We start from the raw sequence: 22,261 nt of genomic DNA, 5'->3' as shown, positions 1-22,261 counted from the left end.
TTTTCTTTATGATTGTTGTCCACACATGATGTCGTAAACTCAAGTAGTCTCCTCGTTCAGCGATTCCAACACCAAAACTTTAAAAATTCGTAACTTTTGCATCAATTGTCCGATTTTCCTGAAACTATCACTGATGTGTTCTACTATCTAAATGTTTCTACTTTCTCTCAATCCACTTCTCTTTGGGTCTTGGTTTCCTTTGATGCTTGTAAGATTTCAAATAATGATGCTTTTTCCTGTGTTTGCTTTCCCCGCAGAGTAAACCAGTTGGTGGGCCCACCATCTTCTGCCCACGTCCAGTGATGCTCTTGCCCCGTGTGAATGCACCGTTATCATGATGTAAAGGAAGAACAACCTCTTGTGTGAACACACCTGCCCCACCAGAGGGGGAGAGCTCTGTGGTAGCTTTTGAAGAAGGGAGTACATCTTACCGGCCAGAATTGGTCAGATTCGACGCTTGAGAGCGGAAGAACAAGTTAGAAAAAAAAGGGTGGAAATCATCCGTGGGGGCACCTCACCTGTCACTCGCCTCGGCAAAGGCACAAAAAATAGAAGCGCTGAATTTCAGCTGAAAACGGCTCCTATATTGATAGTATTGGATTTGATTTAACACAGCCTGCCTCTCTCCATCTCGGCATTCCCCCCCAAAACGCTCCTCTATTTATGCATTCTGGAGAAACCAGCCGTTGGCATAGCAACCATTGAGGTAGAAGGGACGGTGGAGTTGCACAGCTGACGTACGTTGCTTTGCATTTTACCCTCCCCCCACCCTAAGCAGCGGTGCGCAGTCTGTGGCAATCAGATCGTCTCGAGCGTGAGGGAGCCAGCGATTGGAGTGAGCGTTGCATCAGGGTTTTTTTTTTAAGGTCGGCTGCGAGCAACACAGAGGGAGACAAACGGCTGCACCGTGATTTTACATCCAAGAGCGCCATAGTGAGCTGGGCAGGCGGCAAGACTGCACGGAAACCTAAAAAGCTGGAACACACCAGAATCACGCCTGCCCAGAGTAAAAGCCTTCCGTCGTGTGTCAACGGACAGCAGAGATTTAATTTGTCACGGTGCATCTATATGTGTGTGTGTGTGCGTGTGTGCATTTCATTACATCCATGCAGTAGAATCTCTTGTACATTCCATCTGGTGTTTTCGGAAAGCCCTCTGCAGAGCAGGGGAGCAGGGCGGAAAGATATTGGAGGATTCACCCAATGCTGTTGATTTTTATATTGTTCTCCGTGGAGTAGATACTGGAATTCGTAGCGAAACCATGGTGCTCAGAACTAAGAGAACAGCTTGATGCTCACCCGCAGACCGCCTGCATCGTTTCTTCCATGGTAGCAGAGCAACAGGCATTGGGAGGCGGCAGCTCATTAGATATTAATTCTCCTTGGTGACGATCATTTTCCGCAAATATCATAGGGAGAGGCGATAGAAAACAGCAAAAAACCACTGTGTGAAATTAGCAAGCGACATATCCAGCGCTGGATTTATCTGCTTGGGATTTTGACGACTGAGCGAGACATTTTTTTTTTCTTTTTTTTTCCTGTGAGCTCGGGAGGCTGGACTTGAGCAGACAATCAAGATGTCGTCGGTTAAAGTGGCCGTGCGGGTGCGTCCATTCAACAGCAGGGAGATTGGGAGGGATGCGGAGTGTATCATTAGTATGACCGGTGCTACCACAAGTAAGTCCATTTTGAATACGTACAGATGTACAACTGTATATATCTTTTATACAATGCAATCTAGGCTGGAGTAAATTCAGCGTTAGATCTCACAGCTGTGACATGTGTTTGCCACACCGCGCAACATAATTCCATTTTCTTGTGAATGTGTGTCATGATGATTTGTAGTATCTAAGTATAGTTTTAGAATTATATATATATGATGCTGTATTTGTATGCTGCTACTCAAAAATTATAGTTTGAGTGTGGGTGTGAGTGTGTGTGTGTGTGTATGTTTTTTGTGTGTGTTGAGATGTGTGCATGCTTTTCTTTGTCTCTGTGTATTTGTGTTTGTGTGTGTATGTATGTTTGTGCATGTGTGTGTGTTGGAATTTCCAAGAGGATATGGAGTGCTGGAGTTTGATGTCTATTTTTAGATATAAGAAATATTAAGTGAGGTATGATTTTTTTCTTGTTTCTGTTTGCCAGAGTTAAAGTATACTGCTCTGAGAATTGATCAGATTAGAATACTATGTAAATGTATTATCAAAAGCCAGATCATTTTAATACTATACTTATTAATGGCAATGATGGTTGCCTTGCAAATATGAGAAAAGAGAAATACAGTGTATGTTGGGTTTTACAGAAGAGGAGGGGGGAGGCATTTGATTATATTGGAAAAGAGGGAAAGAAAAGATTGGTGACTGTATGGCTTTGTACAAAGGTAGATGCTCTTTGATGGGGTGTCTTCAATGACAAACTGATTGTGGCATTATAGTGGCAGCCATATTGTGTTTGTATATGTGTGTGTTTGTGTACAATGTGTATACTCGCAAACAGCTTCAATCAGGGATATTGTCGTGTTATTAACACTCCAGGCAACCGGTGATGCATTTCACACTGGGCATATGTCCATTTCTTCAGAGTATTTAAAACAAATGAAAAGGTACCCAGCCCTCTTGAAGACCCAAGAGGTACACGTGTACCTTAGAGGTGTATGATACAGACACCTGCCAGTTCTGCATCCTTAGGACCTGTATGTAGGCAAATTGTTTTCATAAATTATTCAAAATTTTTACACATATCCTCTATTGTTGTATACATATGCACTTATACACTACATGAAGCCTAATTTTTTACTTACTAAACTGAATTAAATCTTATTTTTGATGGTTTTAAATTTCAGTTGGTCGATTTATCGGCATAAAGAAAAAATAAATTTCAGAAACAAATAATGGAATATGCCTGGTTACCTTGAGCAAACTACCATATTCCCAGTTGAAATACCTTATGAGAATTAACATGTGTGTCTGTAATTGTGTTTTTGTACATGCCCAAATGACTGACACGAACAAAGAACAAAAAGATATGCAATTGTGCCTCTAATCAGTCTAAAACGGCTAATGCTTCCTAAATCAACCTACATACGGTACATTATTTGCCTTCTGCAGCACGGTACAGCACTGTAGTTCATTAATAAGTGGATAATTTCCGACAATCGATGCAGCATGAATAAACTCTTTCAGCATGAGTGACTGCTGAGTGCATCTAGTCAATCCAAATGTTTAGCCCTACACCGTTTGCTCTGCTAATGGGTATTTGTCATAATTCATCCCGCGCAAGTAGAAGTGTACATTTTACGATGGCCGGATCGAGTCTCACAAGCTAGTCTTTCAAAGCTCGATTGGGCAAAATGAGTCATCGTCATTTAGCGTGATGAATTTTTTCCCTCTTTTTTTTTTCCACCTCCTTTTTTTGGTGTCCTTTCGTTTGCTGCATGTGTACTTGTGTGTCTGTGCTCACTGGAAATGAAATTGCACCAGAGCTTTGGATCTCTATGGTTGTTTGCTGACAGGGTGTAGGCCTATATGTAGTTGAAGAAAGATGGGCTACAGTGGTGTTTGTTCAGGCATTCAGCTTTATCAATATGTTTGAATACTCGTCATGGTTGCCAGGGTTGGTCATTGTTAATGCCCAATATCTCCATCTCCATCGTCTTTAAAAAATATATTATTACTGTTATTATTGTTTTATTTTTATTTATTCATTTTATTTATCTATTTATTTATTTATTTATTTATTTATCTATTTATTTATTCATTTATTTATTCATTTATTTATTTATTTATTTGTTTATTTATTTATTTATTTATTTATTTATTTATTTTTTTTTTGGGGGGGGGGGAAGGGGTTGGTTGGGATGTTAAAGATGGAGATGGAAATATGGAGGGGATGTGATACAACTGTAGTTGGGAGGTGGAGATTGAATTCATCATTGATCAGGGTACGCTTGCTCTGTTGGGTGGAATGTCTGATTTGGCAACAGCCATTGTTTCTGTTTTTGTTTTTGTTTTTCAAAACAAAGGCTGACATGGGATCACATTTTCATACCTCGAGTGACTGGTTGCATAGTCAGTAGTTGTGGATCATGTGACCCCTTATTCAAGCCTCTCCAACAGTGTGTGGAGATCTTCACAAGGCAGTAACTTTAAGCCAAGCAAAGTCGCCTCTCAAGTGCCTTCTTTGTGTCTACCAGGAGCTGTTCTGATTATTCTGTTTTCTGCACACATTGTCATTTGCAAATCAATAATATGGTTACATTCTAAACCATCACATACAAAGAATCAATGAGAACAATTGGATATGGCTGGGCCTGTGGTACTGAGTGCAATGGTGTATCACAAAGACAAAGCAGGTGATGGAAACCATTGCATGCGTGGACTCATGTTATTGTGAAGCATTGTCTCCCACTATTAAAAGACAAAAGCAAAAGGTTGTATTTATAATTCATTTATAGGAATTTTGTATTTGATTTAGGTTCCAGAAGAGTGATATTTATGTTGAATTATTTCAATTGATCTTTCAAGTATAAGGAAGCTTTTACTATTTTTTTTAAATTCTTTCTTCTTCTTTACCTAATAAAATAATCTCATTTTGTGAATGGCTAGAGAAGAACAAAATAAAGTTGTTTTTATTGCATGCCAAAGTTCAAGTCACATGGCTCTAGAGATGGCAGAGTTTAGCACTCATGAACATCTGCACACCTCACCACACATCTGCTGGTCTCCTACAGTGTAGATCCCATAGGCCTGTGCCAGTGCCGCCTAGACTTGAAACTGTACTGCATTTTGTTCGATGAGTCATCTCATCAGGTTCGACCCTCACACAAATGCCAGCATGTACCGGGAAATGAAAGTCCAACCTGCGTTGGTCACATGCTTTTCTCCCGCAAAGGCAGGAAAGGTGTCATATGACGAACCACATGACCCCATGCCACATGTCAATGTGAGGAAATGTGTATGTTTCTCTATGTGACGTGGGAGTTCCTTCGTTCTCACCCTTCGGAGTGACTCAGAGAGGGTACGGTGTGAAGTTTGGTTTAGGATTAAGACTAACCGTACATTGTAGGTAGCAATCACGATTTATTGAGCTGTCGAGGTTGAGCATTAACGGGGTCTGTTGCAACCATTTGAAATGTCACGTCTATCATATGAATTCACGTCTTTGACAGACACTATTGAAGTAGAATCCACACTAGAGATTGTTTGATATGAAGATGACTACTCCCCACCCCTCTCTTCCCCTTCTCCCCCAAAGTGAAGATATTTCCTCAGCCTGCAATTGGATTTTTTTTTAAAAAGATATCTAAAATTATTATACAAATGATGCACAGGATAGAGTGCGTTAGTGGAGATGTAGCGTACTCGAGGGTACCGGGTATTTACAATTATGAAACATGCACGAGGCGAAGCCGAGTGCATGTTGCACTACATTGTAAATACCCGAGAGTGAGCTGCATCTCCACTAACGCCACGAAATAATCCTGTGCATCATTTGTTTTATAAAATGGGTCGAAAACTAACAGCATTTTTCACGTACCTTTGTGGATCAAGATGTCCGAAGATGTTTGTCCCAAACATTTACGCACGTCACACTTGGAAATCCCGCACATATAAGTACTGTACGTATAAGAGTATATGTACGCCACACTTGTTATGCACACAAGAAAGGCCGGCCGGCAGCCCGAACTAGAAGTTGTTTACAGGATTGACAGCGCATATAGTAGCGCGCGACGCACTTGTAACAACTGATTGAGTGCGCACTGCTAGTGCAAACATTGTGACGTCGGCCGTGGATGTTAGTGAGAAATTAATACAAGCACACGTGACTCATTTCAGTGCTTCCAACTGGCTACATTCTTGAACCCATTTTATAATGTACATTACAGCGTACAGTGCAGTCCAAATCATTGTTGTGGATGTAGAGGTCTTTCAATTCTACTTCCCATATTTTCAACATCTGAAAGCGACAGTAGCAATAGGGATGGGATAGGGTGGGAGAGGGGGTAGGGGGTTTAAAGGGACTGTACAGTACTGGTTGAGGTGGGGATTCATGTTTTGAACATTCCTAAGTGAGATAATGAGAAACCTCTTATGAAATATGAAAGAGCATGTAATTTTAAGAAGGATTCAACATTTATTTGATGAAAATTGGTTTTCAAATGGCTGAGATATCCAAAAAAAGTAATAATAATAAAAGGCGACAGGCCACGCCTTTTATTAGGATCTCTTTGTTTCACCTTGTTCTTGGGGGCCATAGTAGGAGCGTTCACGTCGCGGTCCCTGTCAGGTTCTTCTAAGTCCCTGCGAATCCTGCTACCACATTGCACACCATTTCACCATTTCATTAACAATTGCTACTTGAACTTTCAATTAGAAGTCATGTCATTAAACGAAGACTCTATAGAAATGCAAGACAGGAGGTCCTTTTCAGGACCCGTGATGTCAGTCCTGTCCTTCAACGTTGAGGGAACTTCAACAGTCAAGCAGGAACTTCTTGGTGATATATGTGTCCAGAAGCAGTGCCAAGTACTCTGTTTACAAGAGACCCACCGCGGCCAAGATGACAACCGGCCTCGAGTTCCTGGGATGAAACTGGTTGCCGAAAGGCCCCATGATAAATATGGGAGTGCTATCTTCGTTAAGACAGGCACCCATATCCGCTCTACTGCTGTATATGCAGAGAACAATATCGAAGTCATTACACTCATCCTTGATGATGTTTCTGTCACTTCAGTGTATAAACCACCCATGCAGGTGTTCCAGCTTCCCCCTGGGTTGGTTGGCCAACACAGAAATGAAATCTTAATCGGAGACTTTAACTGCCACAGCTCACGTTGGGGCTACCAAGACACAGATGAGAATGGTGAACTCTTAGAAGACTGGATGGACCTGAACAACCTCCATCTCATCCATGATTCCAAGCTCCCTCCTTCCTTTAACAGCGGCCGATGGAGAAGAGGATACAACCCAGATCTCATCCTTGTCAGCTCCAACCTTGCACCTATGAGCACCAAACTAGTCCTAGACCCAATTCCCAAGTCTCAGCACCGCCCTGTAGGGCTGCTACTCCAAGCAGTAGTTCAACCCGAGATAACACCCATGAGAAGACGCTTCAACTTCAAGAAAGCTGATTGGAAAGGCTTTGCTGAGGACCTCGACAAGTCCATCGGGGATTTGGAGCCCATACCTGAGATGTACGAACAGTTTGTTGACAAGGTAAAGGCGTCGTCGAGAAGACACATTCCTCGTGGATGCCGCACAGAATACGTCCCTGGTCTTTCCCAAGATTCTGCTGCCCTCTATGCGTCATACAGGGAGAAGTTCGAAACGGACCCTTTCTCAGCTGAAACCATCGCTGCGGGGGAAGGGCTTTCTGCTGCCATCTCAGCGGACCGGCGAAAGTCATGGCAAGACCTGATTGAATCTGTTGACATGACGCACAACAGCAAGAAGGCCTGGTCCACTCTCAAACGTATCAACAAGGATCCAAAGAGAGCCGCAACACTTCATACAACGCAACCGACGGCTGATCAAGTAGCCCACCAACTCCTTCTCAATGGCAAGACAGGAACAAGAGAAAAGCGACACAAACCTGCTGAATATCCTGAAGCCAATGAGGAGCTCTGTAGACCATTTACGATGGGAGAACTTGATGCCGCTATCTGCACAGCCAAAGCTGGGAAAGCTGCTGGCCTGGATGACATCATGACCGAGCAGATCAAGAACCTGGGTCCAGCCTCGAAACATTGGTTGCTGTCTATGTATAACAACTGCATGGAGAGGTGCTATATACCAAAGATTTGGCGCCGTGCCCGTGTCATCGCCCTTCTGAAGCCTGGGAAAGATGCCGCTGCAGCAAAGAGCTACAGGCCGATATCACTTCTTTGCCATACGTACAAGCTATTTGAGCGCCTCATCTTGACCCGCCTCGTAGATGTAGTAGAACCATCTCTCATCAAGGAGCAGGCAGGGTTTAGACCTGGAAAGTCGTGTGTGGGACAACTCCTGAATCTTACCCAACACATCGAGGATGGCTTCCAAAAAGGCATCATTACAGGAGCTGTATTTGTTGATCTGTCAGCAGCTTACGACACTGTAAACCACCGTCGACTCCTACATAAAGTACTTGCCATGACTCGGAACTCACACCTAACCAGAATGGTGGAGTGTTTGATCCAAAACCGACGCTTTCATGTTGAGCTGTCAGGAAAGAGAAGTCGCTGGCGTAAGCAGAAGAATGGGCTACCTCAAGGGAGTGTCTTGGCACCCATCTTGTTCAACATCTACGTGAATGACCAGCCTATTCACCACAACACCAGGAGCTTTATCTACGCAGACGATTTGTGCATCACCACCCAGACTGTGGACTTTCCTGAAGCGGAAACTACTTTGACTGAGGCACTTGACAACCTGACCTCCTATTATAACGCAAATCACCTGAGAGCAAATCCATCTAAGACACAGGTGTGCGCCTTCCATCTGAAGAACATGCACTCAAACCGGAAACTAAAGATCTCATGGAATGGTACAGTCCTAGAACACTGTGACAACCCAGTGTATCTTGGCGTCACCCTTGATCGTTCCCTAACCTTCAAATCGCATGTCATGAAGTTGAAAGGGAAGGTGAGCGCCAGGAATACCCTACTTCGCAAGCTGAGCACATCATTGTGGGGAGCAAATCCAACAACCATCAGGTCAACAGCTTTGGCTCTCTGCTTCTCTGCTGCTGAGTATGCTTGCGCAGTGTGGGAGCGTTCAGCTCATGCGAAGAAGATCGACCCAGTGCTGAACACAAGCTGCCGCTGTATCACTGGCTGCATGAAGCCTACCAAGACTGACGACATCTACATTCTCTCCGGAATCGCCCCCCCTGATGTAAGAAGGGCGGTTGCAAGCAAAAAGGAACGCCTCAGGCAGATGGAAGACGAAAGACATCCCCTTTTTGGCCATGCTGTGATACCACAACGCTTGAAATCACGCAGAAGCTTCCTGGCCACTGTCTCCCCCTTAGAAAGCAATGTATCAACAGAACGTATGAAACTGTGGGATGACAGATTAAGGGAATCTGGATACGACAATCACATGCAAATCAATCCAACCGAGTCACTCCCTGCAGGTTCCAAACAGTCATGGATCACCTGGCGTAGTTTGAACAGATTAAGATCGCGCATGGGGAAGTGCAAGGCAAACATGCTGAAGTGGGGGTACACTGATAGCTCTGCAGAGTGTGAGTGTGGGCAGGGCAGCCAGACTATGCCTCATCTTCTGAGCTGCAATGCAATGTTACAACCTTGTACCGAGAGGGACCTGGCAGTGGCGAATGACGTGGCTCTTGCATGCGCTAGACATTGGGAAATGGTTGTGTGATGCCACGAGATGATGACCTTGTTCTTGGATATCTCAGCCATTTCAAAACCGATTTTCATCAAATAAACTTTGATATCCCTTAGAATTGCATGCTCTTTGACATCTCATAGAGTGGTTTCTGAATATCTCGCAACACGTTAAAAGCTAAATCGTCTTTCAACCAGAACTGTACACACCCTTTAACCACCACATCCCCTCTCCCATCAAATATATGATAAAGAGATGGATGGGGAGGGTTGTCTCTCCCCCCCCCCCCCCCCCCCCATGGTGTAGGAACTTAAAAGCCTTCAGGGATTCAAAAGTTAAAAGGTCGCAAGGATCAGGTCATTTAGATTCTCACTGACAAGAATATTCAGCTGCTTGACAATGGCAGGAATTCCACGTAGCATTAGCTGCCAGTTGTGTTCCTGGTTCTGTGTTTGTACAAATTCTTTGGGGGAAAGGGCTAGACTCTGCATTTGGCTCCAACTGAAGATAGTCTCATACAGTAGGTTACTAGTATGTGATTGTGAGACCAACAGGGGTCAGAAAATTTGAACCTCTCCCATTTATTCCTTGTGAATGTTGGGCTGTGAAACTGGAATTGAAAGTAGTCATACTTTATCACTGGATGAGATTCTGATTGTAAGGGACAACAATACACCTGTATGTGTTTGAACTATTAAAAGCAGAATGGTAACAATTACCTGTAGTTGTACGTTAGTATCAAGCGAGTCAGATACACTGTAGAGGTGATAGGATACCACAAATGTGAGGAAACATTGCATTTCATTTTACATTTCATTCAAGAATTCTCTGATAAAAAAATGAGATCAAAAGTCTTTCGTAGACATCGATCCTATAGGGCCTATCATTGTGATGTCTGAAAGGTGTATTGAGGGGGAATTTCAACCTTGTGTTTAAGAAAATGGACACCTGCTTTCTTAACATCTCCGACCACAGACATCTGGATGGGAGGAGAGTGGTACTGACCAGTGCCAGTGTGGTCACTCCAGTCCACCTGTCTGTCTCAAGAATGGCAGCTATCATACAATATATTGTGATAATGTCCAGCTGATGACACAATTTCCCCAGGGCAGCAAGTGAGAAGAGATGGAGCCGTCCTCCATGGTTGTCACCACCCTAGTCACTGTCCCATCTGCTCAGACGAAGGAGCTTCACATGCTCCTTGCTCTTAAACAACCTACATGTAGGCCTACTTTCAATCAATCCCCTTTTGTGACAGTGTAGTCCTCCATGTCACACACCTGTCTCTATCTTGTGAGGGTGACACGACATTTGCTTCTGCGACAATTGCTCCTGCGACAATTGCTCCGATCTTATTTTCTCCAAGGACTCTAATAGGGTTAGGGTTGTAAAAGGCTTTTAGGTTTAGTTTGATGTGAGGATTAGGGGTAGGGTTATGTTAGTGGGTATATAATATACAATTCATTTTTGGCTTTAGAATGCAGATATTTTGTTGGAACAATTGCTGCAGGCGGCAGGAGCAAATGTCATGGAACCATCTTGTGCAGATTGCTGTGGAAGTGTACAATGTAGTTCATACAAACTTGTGTGCCCCCTTTATAAAGTATTTTACTTATAAATGTACTTTTCGGATTAGGGGTGTAAAGCCCTCATGCCCAAGACTTTGTTGGAGTTCAAAAAAGAAAAAAAAGAAAGAAAGAAAGGAGATCAAACATAACAAAATGTTCCATTCACAGTAATAGCATTATGTGCACTACAGGATGACTCATCTACTGTATAGTGGACAAGTTGTATACATGTAATTCATGTCTAATGAAGTGCAATGAAACTTGAGCAGTGGGACAGTTCTATTACTAATTGGGGTTGCTTCAGACAGATTGCAGGAAATTTGAAGAACGTTCAAGCTTATAGGCCTAACAACTTCAATTTCTTGTCACAAAGCTAGATGTATTTGACACAAACTTGCTATCTTATTTGACAAACTTGTACTTTTTTTTCCTTGGTAAGATCGTATGTAGTACAATGTATCATACATGTACATGTAATAGAATACAACTGTTATGGATTGTCATGTTTGTTTGAAGCTGTTTAAATGTCTTCTTCTTTAATTTGTCCAATTCAATTTTATTTTCAAGTTGACTTTTCTATTAAAGACTAGTATGTCTAGAGTATTACTTGAAACACACAGCATTACATTATGATTGATGATTTTTCCACATTCAGCCTAATCCTATGCATTCAGGTATGAACCTAGAAGTTACATGTACTCTGAATTTCACTTGCTCAACCGACAAAGCACAAGAAGTGGGTTGTTAAAAGGTTGAAGTTGAGTATAGCCTGGGGTAATGTCTGTTATTGTAAGTAAAATTCATACTCTCAGGAGTAAACTTGGAATTCTTTGCAAAAGCCAATGGATGAATAAAGAAAGTTATCATGTCATCTGACATTCATGAATAGGGCCCACAGCTGTATATCATTTGGGATTGATGTGGTCATGTGAATGTGATGTTTATTTAATACCCCAGTATCAAATCCACATTTACTCTTTGTACACATTCACAAGTCGATGTTGGGGTGACCAAACCTTACATCTCAAATTTGGATGAAAATTATTATTTTTTGAAATAATCGTCAGATAATCAGTTATTAAAGTGATGTCCTGTCCAAATCCTATGTTCGAACTGTCTTACCCCAAAAATGAAGCCCCCAGAATATAAAAGGAAAGGCAATTCCATTTAATTGTTACAGTGCTTTGGTTGCCATTTTTCTTTTCTCATCTGAACATTTGACATTTTTGAGCTATGAGGTTTTGTCACCCCAACAGCGATATCAGTAATATGAAATTGTTTTGTTCTTTTAAAGTACTGTATGTGGAAGTGTTATCGTGGACAGAGCGATTTTCTTTCCTTTTTTTTCTTGAAGTGATCACATTTCTCCCAAACAGTACATTTCTCTAATCACGTTTGCCCAGCTATGGTCTAGAAGTGTTCTTGAATCAAGTGTAGAGGTCGGTCAATTATGGATTTTCATTTGCAATCTGATTGCATTGACCTCCAGAATACATTTGATGAAGTGGCGTTTCAGCCATGTCCTTGCATATTGGTATTAAACTCTTACTTGTCAAAGCATGCATTATTGACACGCCTCGGAGCTTTAATTTTAAACAGTTTTATATGGATTGCTATAAAATACACACTGTAATGGACATGTACAGTGCAGTTTGCTGTTTCTAAAGTCCATGGATGGGTTTTCAGGGTCTCAAAAAATTGTTACTACGAATGTTAGACACGTTTAGAAATGCATTGGGATATCATTCAAACCTACAAGCCATACATACATGTAGTTGTACTATAGTGACCACCTACATTGTATAGTACAAGTGTAAAGAATGTATATTCCACGAGGACCTTTAACTTTTGCAGTAGTTCAGTTGGTTATTTTTTATGGTTTCTTAATTTGCAAGTCTTCTACTTCTGTGATTATTCACTGTCAGAGTGAATAGCCCTCAAGCTAGAAAAATGTATGAAAGTCTTGAATAAACATGAGCTTTTCCAATGTACAGGTCAAAGTGATGTAAAGTGCAATATGCGATCAAACGATCACATCTTCTTCATGTTTGTTGTCTTGCCCCCTCCACTGTCCCCATTTTTTAAATGCCCATGCAGGTCTGCTTGCTTTTATTCTATAAATGGAAATTGTTCCCCAAATAGAATCAGTGTTTTGAAGCGCAGATGAAGGGTGCAATAGAGCGAGGGAGGGGAATTCACACTCGCCCCTTGCCAAATATGGTTTAGGAAGGGAAGGGAGCTGTGTGTGCTCAGACAGACATAAGATAGATGCACGTAGAGTGCACTTTGCTCTACTGGTGAGGAGACCTCGTGGTTGCTGTGGCAACCAGAACCATCTCCCGACCAACGTCAGAACACCTGGTGATTTCTTGATTGGAATCCTTGTCCCTCCTGGTCTGCAAGAGAGCAAGGGGAGCTAGTCGTAGTCATTATTACTTCATTTTTGTCGGGTTTCTTGTTTGAACTGACAAACTCTTCAAACTTCCCACCCCCCTTCCCCCTTCCCCCTTCCCCCATCCCCCTTCCCCCTTTCCCCACCCATTTTCCCTCCTTTACCTTCTTTGCTCTGAGCTCTATTTTCTTCGTAAAAGTACAGATCATGGTGTATTATTCTCCTGACATTCTAACAGTTTCCTCTTCTTTCTCTTTCCTCTTGATTGTCTGGAAGCCATCTCCTTGATGTACTAGTTACATGTCTGGGATTCTTTTATCCCATTTTCTTGACTACGGGAATAATACCTGTTAGGTTATTGCCTGTGTTTCAAATCTTTTATTGTTGTTGTCTGAAAAGTTGGTTGTCATTATGATTGTAGTGTATTAAAGGCTTGAGTTTGTGGGGAAAAACCCCAAACAGGTAGGATTAGCTAGGCTAACCACAGAAAATTTCAAATTTGGTAATGGGAAAGACCTGTATAATTACATGATGCTATACATTGGATTTTAATAAATCTGAATCATCTTTATTTTTTTTTCCCATAAGGGATCAAAATTGCCAGTGTAAAAAAATCAAAGAACTGAAAACAATGTTTTTACTCCGTGTAATATGTGTCGATGATATGAATTTATATACACGTTTAGTTGAAACCCCAGCATATTATTTTTTCCCCCCACTTGTCTGCCATACTGTGTGCAGACTTGATTATCAAACTAGTGCAAATGTAATTGCAAGAACTGCAGATTATCATCTTTTGTCTGTTTTTAGAGTGCACAGCTGTCATATTCTGTCATCCAGTAACGGAATGTCATGAAACAAATTGAAAGAACAACAAAAGGAACACAAGCAAAAATTGCCAAAATGCAGCCTTGTGTATTGAGCCATACGTTTATTATCTTACAGAACTTTGACAATAATAGCTATAGGGTTGGTCCAGCAGTGTGCCAAAACACAACCATTATACCTGAATAGCAGACTAACAACCAAACTTGACTGTGATTTGTGTCATAAAACAACCCCAAACAAATGAATAACAGCTTTCTTTTTTTTTTCATTTTTGGTTCACTGCTGTGGAAATCACAGAGTAAATGGTACACTTCATGACAGGACTGTACAAAACAACTTGAAAGCAGTTTTTGAGCAGTTCAATGAGAAGGTCCATTCACACAAAGAAGTTAGCGGTTTTTGGATCATATTGCAAAAATCAATTTTGTCACCACTGCCAGCACATGCCCAAAATTGTTAATTTTGCTGCAACCAGAGCACTGTGACCTCTCCAGAGCTCTGCGCATGACCCTATACTAGATATGACTGAATTTCTCTGCAACTATCATTTCAAAGTATACCTATACATCATACATATATCCTTTTTGAAAGATTCAGAGGACACTGTGTTCAAACTTTTTTTTTTCATAGTGTGTGTGTGTGTGTGTCATTGATTTTTATCCTAAGCCTGCCATGATCTCAACAGCTCTTGTGTAGTGAGGCTGAAGTTGCAGTGTATGATGGGCCCGGTTGCATAAAAGTTAATACGATCAAACGCAAGTCAAGAAGATCAAACGTAAGTCCCAAGTACTCCATTGTGATTGGTTGAAAATCAAGTTGCGTATGGTTTTCTTGACTTGCGTTTGATCATAACTTTTATGCAACAGGGCCCTGGACAACCAGGCATTTTCAGTTTAAATAGCAGGGATGCAGCATACTGAGTGATATTGATAAGAATCAATAAGGGGTTCACAGAGGTGCCAAGTCTATGTGATTCTGCAGGAGTCGCCCTGGATAAAGGAATATCAAATATTCCCCGGTTTTAAAGTTAGTTTTCCTCATTGAAATGTGTGTAACAAACAAAGTATCTCTATCTCCTGCAAAGTTTTCAGGAATCTCCCTGAGTCTGATGTGCCAACCCTGGAGTCAGGGTGGGAAAAAAAAAGGAGAGAAAATAATGACTGAGCTAGAAAACAGTAATTGTAGAGATTCGTTTTAGCTGGAATGGTTCTCTTCGTAGAAAATTCTTGGTTGTCATATATGTTTACATTGTGTTCATTTCCGTCATGCTCTCAATTATGAACTAATTATTACATCAACCATTCATCCATCACAGTACATCACATTTTGGATACTTACTCTCTAAAAAAAATTGAGTGAAAATATTCACTCTTAAAGGAGTGAATACCAAAAAGAGTGAGAGTGAAATTGGAGTGGATTTGGAGTGAAAATGTTCATTTTCACTCGTTTTGGAGTGACCTCAGGGATCACTCCAACATCTTCTAGTGATCCTTGAGGTCACTCCAAAATGAGTGAAAATGAACATTTTCACTCAAAATTCACTCCAATTTCACTCTGAATTCACTCTTTTTTGTATTCACTCCTTTAAGAGTGAATATTTTCACTCGATTTTTTTTAGAGAGTACAGTTTAGATATTTGAATATTTCTTATGCTCAGGTTTGTTAAAAACCATTCTGTATATGAGATAGTAACATGGCACTGGTGACCACAGAAATCATGAACATTAATAGCAAATACAATTGTAACAACAACAGCAACAACCGAAAACATAAATGAGAAATATGCAGGAGTTGCTTCTATTGTCTATTACAGTGTTATCAAATCATTTTAAGTGCACATGCAGGGATCTCGCCAGCGTATATCACCCTTGTCGGCCCCGACAAGCGTGCGGTTTGAAGAAGCAATTGCCGACAAGGGTAAAACTTGCCGACAAGGGTAACACCACGCGTGAACTTGCCGACAAGGGTAACTTGCTTGACGAGCTAAGTTCGGACCAATTTCTCGCCTTTTTCAGTCTTTATTATCTGGCTAGAAAAGAAGCTAGATGTTGAAAGCAGCAGCAGTTTACATACTTATACAAGTGCAAAAATTTACCCACGCAGTCATCGCACCTATCACAACAACGTGGCTCAACAGAGCGACGTACTAGCTGATACCAGGGAGGTCTCACCTCCCTGCTGATACACACCACATCACACACTTGCTCACTCACATGCGCTCTGATTTGGGATCCACACACACATGCACAAGCACCCAGCCGGCCACTTACAGCTGCCTGTGCGTGTACAACGGTACAGTGTATTGTGAGAGGGAGAGAGAGGACGGAAAGAGAGGGTTGGAGGCCGAAGGAGGCTGAGGAAGGCTGACACGTGCTCGCTTGTTGTCACGCTTGTTGTGGGGTTACGCAAAAACAAACGATATGAAATGCATGCCCCCCTCCGCCAAATGTTGTATTTTTTTTTTTTGGCTGCTTTGGTTTGTTTGTTAGTTTGTCTGCCTGTCTGTTTCTTTTTTCGCAAAATAAGTCAAATTTGGGAACAGATTAGGATGAAATTTTCAGGAACAGTTGGTTGGTAAAATTGCGCAATGAACAGATGATTAAATTTTGATAGTGAGCAGGATTTATAATACCACCGAAATTCACCGCCAGGATCCAGGATCTTTAGACTTTGTTTCGTATATTTGAAAGGATTCGTATCAATTCTTTAGGAAGCTGGCCATCGGCAATGACACAAAATTAGATGCGTTCAAAGCATTGCCGCAGAGAGAAAATTAACTCCATTTTTCGTTAAAAAAAGAAAAGAAAAAAGAACTTGCGATGGAGTAAGCAAATGCAAATTGTTATTTAGGTTTTGGTAGTTTCAGTGGGTTATTTTTTTTTTTTAATCTAAAAAGCCATGCGTTCCATTTTAGCCTTTTCAATTTCTATGGATTTGTGAACGTCATTCGTGAATATTCCATTTTCCTTCTCCGGGCCGAAATTTATAGTAATTCTGTCATGATGGTCTTTCAAGTTCAACGTATACGTAATGCTCCACGTGCTTCTGGCTTGGGTTTGTTAAAAGGTGGGTTAGGGGGCCTTCACGGGCAGAAAATAAATGATGATCATTCATCAATGTTCCCAGTTGGTTTACATGCTATGTACACGCTGTTTACGACCACTGAAGCAAGGTGGCAGTACGCGCGACATTCTTTATCTGACACCTGGCTTTCGTGGAAATTTCATGGAAATTTCCACAAGCCATGATATCAAGTTTCCCCACTGCTTGAGGTCGTGCTTTTTTTTTATTCTTCATTACGAACATCAATTTGTTCAACTTGAAAAGTGTAGATAATTTGCTTTGAGGACGTGTTTCTTTCTTCTTCTTTTTTTTTTTTCATTGCAGCATCGGTAACATTTTGTTTTGTTCATCGTCCCTGCATGGCAGGGGTTCATGGGAGGAGAACGATAGGAATGACTGGGGAGAAAATAAACTGAAAGAAGGAAGCATCTTTTGAGCGAGCTGTCTTTGTTTTTCTCTACACCAGCATCAGTTATCGCCACCAAGATTCATTTTTTTTTTTCGTTACTCCGACAGATTAATGATAAAATGATGCTAGATTCTTTATTCTGAAGGTTCGTTAATCCAAAAATGATTAAGAAAAAATGTCCATTCATTTCACGACGAAATCAGTTTTGTTATTTCGAACGTTCTGCCAGTGAAATTTTGGAATAAAACGACGGCACAAAACAGCGTGTTTTCGTACTCTAAGGGTCTGTTATTCCGACAGAAGTAGTAATGATGAAATAATAAATTGTAGATTCTTTATTCTGAAGGTTCGTTAACCGAAAATTGAATAAAGAAAAATGTCCGTAAATTTCAAAACGAAATCAGTACGTCATTTCAAACGTTTTGCCAGTGAAATTTGGGAATAAAACGACTGCCCCAAAACACTCAGTTGCAGTTTTCTTACTCTGAGGGTTCGTTACTCCGACAGATTAATGATAAAATAATGCTGGATTCCCTATTCTGAAGGTTCGTTAATCCAAAAAATGATTAAGAAAAAATGTCCGTTCATTTCACAACGAAATCAGTTTTGTTATTTCGAACGTTTCTGTCAGTGAAATTTCGGAATAAAACGACGGCACAAAACAGCGTGTTTTCGTACTCTATAAGGGTCTGTTATTCCGACAGAAGTAGTAATGATGAAATAATAATAGATTCTTTATTCTGAAGGTTCGTTAACCGAAAATTGAATAAAGAAGAATGTCCGTAAATTTCAAAACGAAATCAGTGCGTCATTTCGAACGTTTTGCCAGTGAAATTTGGAATAAAACTGCCCAAAAAACAGTTGCACTTTTCTTACTCTTAGGGTTTGTTACTCCGACAGATAAATGAAAAAATAATGCTATAATCCTTATTCTGAAGGTTCGTTAATCCAAAAATGATTTTAAAAAATGTCCGTTCATTTCACAACGAAATCAGTTTTGTTATTTCGAACGTTTCCGTCAGTGAAATTTCAGAATAAAACGACGGCCCCAAAACGGTTACAGTTTTCTTTTACTCTGAAGGTTCGTTACTGCGAAAGAATAACGATATAATACTTTAGATTCTTAATTCTGAACGATCGTTAATCGGAAAACGATAAAGAAGAAATGAAAACGGTTACAGTTTTCTTACCCTCAGGGTTCGTTACTCCGAAAGAATAATGGCAAAATAATACTCTACATTCTTAATTCTGAATGACCGTTAATAGAAAAATTATAAAGGAGAAAATATTCGTTTATATCCAAACGAAATCAGTTTTGTTATTTCGAATGTTCTGCCAGTATAATTTCGGAATACAACAACGGCCCCAAAAGGGTGTTTTCTTATTCTGAAGCAATCACGATGATAGATGATAGATTCCTTTCTGAAGGTTCGTTGAGCGGAAAATAAAAAATAAAAAATGTTTGTTAATCTTCGAACGAAATCAGTTTTATTTTGAACATTCATCTGTAGTACCGACCTTTGGTGTTGTTGTTGTTTTCGATTACAAACCTTCGAAGTACTCATGAATCGTTTCATTTTATGATTAAACAAACCTTCGGAATAATGACCATCATTACATTTTTGTATGATATCTCTTTGATGTCACGGCCAAACTACCGCAGTATACCCAGAAAGGAAAGTGCAACCATGTCCCGAAAGTTCTCGATCGCTTCTCGCGCATCTGCATGCAATAGGCCTACCACGTGGTCGAGCAGACGGCGAGAAAGCAACACGGCGCGCGTAGTTGCGATGCAGAGACGGCTAATTATTGCAACAGTGAAACAGGAAAGGCCTAAAAGAAATCGGAACCTCCACCATCGGCACCTACTTCTCTTTCATTTATAATTTAGGAACTGCCGCTAACAAAAGGTATGGAGTTTCTGCATTGTGTCTGTGAGAATATGCCCCTCACAACGTTCATTACATCTCCGTGAAAATGTCGCATTTAGTGGCATTTTAGCGGCGATTCATCTGTGTTGTATTGAGCATTAGCGAAGGCTTCCGCGCTTCGCGGGAGGGGGAACCCCCCTCCCGTACCCACCCCCAGAACAACGCGCATAAATGCCGACAAGCGTGAAGACATTCCTGGCGAGAACCCTGACATGGGAGTCTTGATGTATTAGGGTGAATGCACTATGATTCTTGAACTGCATGTCTCACACCAGTGTTTATACCAGAGACACATACATCTTGTAGTAACAATTAGAAAGTCAACAAAGTCAAAAGGAAATTCAAGACAAGTATCTAATGTCTTTTGCTTTTCATGTCTAATTGAATCAACTTGTTTCACGTCAATTCTGAAATGTTCAAGGAGGATCTTTTAAGCTCATATTCTGCTCAAAGATCCTTAAAAAGGAAGACTCTGGCTTTGCCACTACACTGAGTGTTTCCTAAAATATTGGTCCGTGTTTAAATTTGAAAGAAAGTATACAATGTCTAGCATCTGAATACATACAGTAGGTTGTATTTTAAGAGCAATTCACTCATATTTACCAGTTACTACACTGTTTTTTCCAGGCTGGTTAAAAAGCTTTATTATTGTTTTGTTTTGTTTTGTTTTGTTTTGTTTTGTTTTTGTTTTTGTTTTTTTTTTTTTTGGGGGGGAATGAATTTCCCCCAATTTATATTAGTCTCTCTGATCCATCAAAATGGTGACACTCATTCTGGTCCATTTTCTTTGCAGGTGTTAGGCTTAAAAGGTCATAGTATTCATTTGTGCATGTAGTGCCTATAGCCTTGGGCAAGGTGTTTTGCTCACAACATCCCCCGTGACCCAGGTGTGAGCATAATATTCCGATCAAGGTTTGATTATTTATGACTGCAAGGCCCTCCATGGACTAGTGCTAACATGAATAACATGACCCTGGATAAACAGAATTCTATCATTATCACTGTTAGTACATTTGTACCAATGGCGTATGTATTACAATTGTTATCATTATTAGTACAATGTAGCATCTAACTATCATTGTCATAATTATCATTATGCAGTGATAATGATGATAATGGTAACGACAATTGTAAAAGAAATGAACTAATAATTACCATTTTGATACTGTTTTTTTTTTAGATATCATTATCAGTGTCTTCATTAAGGCCTATCAATACTGACAGGATTGGTTAGTAATTCATCAAATGATCGGTTTGGTTCTTGCTGCAATTCAATGGTGGGTGTAGAAGTGTTGTATATTTTTAGCAATGTGCATTGTATAAAAGTTATCTATAATGTAAACTTTTGAAGTCATCCATGCCTGATGCCAAAGTTCAATACATGTGATCCCTTTTAATTCTTTTCTTTGATATCTGAATTTTCTCTTACAAGAGATCATACTGCAGACATAGATGAGCACATCCTGATGTTGGCATGTTATTGACTTTATTTCAAGCACATTGTTAGAATGGGTACTATACACTGTATACGCATTCCACATCAATTCAAAATAAAAATGATGATCACTCACAACTCGGCTTTCTATGGGGCATACGTTTCCTTCAATCTTTAATCCTTTTAAGTGGTGAATGCGAACTGGCATGTGTATTAAAGGGACTGTACAGTACTGGTTGAGATGAGGATTCAGGTTTATATCATTCCTACGTTAGATAATGAGAAACCTCTTATGAAATATGAAAGAGCATGTAATTGTAAGAAGGATTCAACATTTATTTGATGAAAATTGGTTTTCAAATGGCTGAGATATCCAAAAAAAGTGATAATAATAAAAGGCGACAGGCCACGCTTTTTATTAGGATCTCTCTGTTTCACCTTGTTTTTGAATATCTCAGCCATTTCAAAACCGATTTTCATCAACTTTTGATACCCCTTAGAATTGCATGCTCTTTGACATCTCATAGAGTGGTTTCTGAATATCTCGCAAAATGTTCAAAGCTAAATCCTCACCTCAACAAGAACTGTACACACCCTTTAAATGTGATCTGCTTTGGTAGAGCTTTAGCGCAGCTCCATCTGATCTGCGCCAGACTGCCTCAGTGAAAGCCTCTTAATCAATGACGATGTATATTTAATGAACCTTGCTGCAGTGAGCGAAAGAGACATGGCAACATGCTATAGGCACACATGTAATGTGAATGCCATCTCTTTTAAAACATCTCATTTTTATTTTTCATCTAGTTTAATAGACAGATCTCTTGTCACGATAAAGTGATCTGTATTCATTTCAGAATGATTTGAAGAGGAGACAGGAATTCTACAACAGATGCATTTTCTTCCTGTTTCATGTTTGCGATTGTTTATTTCCCTGTGTGAGCAATGCACAGATAAGTGTGAAAGGAACACTTTAAGGGACAAAAATGCAGAAAGTTAAATGTCTGAATATTAATCTGTCAAGCAAGAGGGCAGTACATTTCTGAAGGGTTGTTTGGTGATATTGGCTTCTTACAGAAGATCATTAATGCATTGTAAAAAAAAACAAAAAAACACCCGGTAAATGACTATGAAAAGCCACTGTAACCATGTCAATATTACTACAGAAAATATAAATGACATTCAAAAAGTTTGAAGTTTTGAAGTCTAAAGCTGCAAACCATCAAGTGTTTGTAATCCAAGCCGGAATTCTGAATCCATGAAATTTGCCGAAATCATCAGGTCATTTTCTTTGTAGGGAAATGCAG

General features: G+C 40.4%; 1 protein-coding gene across 1 annotated transcript in view; it reads left to right on the top strand.

Annotated features, from left to right (window-relative positions):
• The first annotated feature begins 270 nt into the window (after positions 1-270).
• LOC139724393 (kinesin-like protein KIF1C) overlaps positions 271-22,261 on the top strand; it is a 57,678-nt gene continuing 35,687 nt past the window's right edge. The window contains exon 1 of the mRNA XM_071635538.1: positions 271-1,676. Coding sequence (XP_071491639.1) covers positions 1,577-1,676 — 100 coding nt within the window. The 5' untranslated portion in view covers positions 271-1,576. The remainder of the gene's footprint in view (positions 1,677-22,261) is intronic.

This window comes from Diadema antillarum, unplaced genomic scaffold, assembly GCF_040938485.1.
Source record: "Diadema antillarum isolate AM-2024a unplaced genomic scaffold, OU_Dant_1.0 scf00000212, whole genome shotgun sequence".
Taxonomy (NCBI): domain Eukaryota; kingdom Metazoa; phylum Echinodermata; class Echinoidea; order Diadematoida; family Diadematidae; genus Diadema; species Diadema antillarum.
This window is presented reverse-complemented; position numbering and strand designations above follow the sequence as displayed.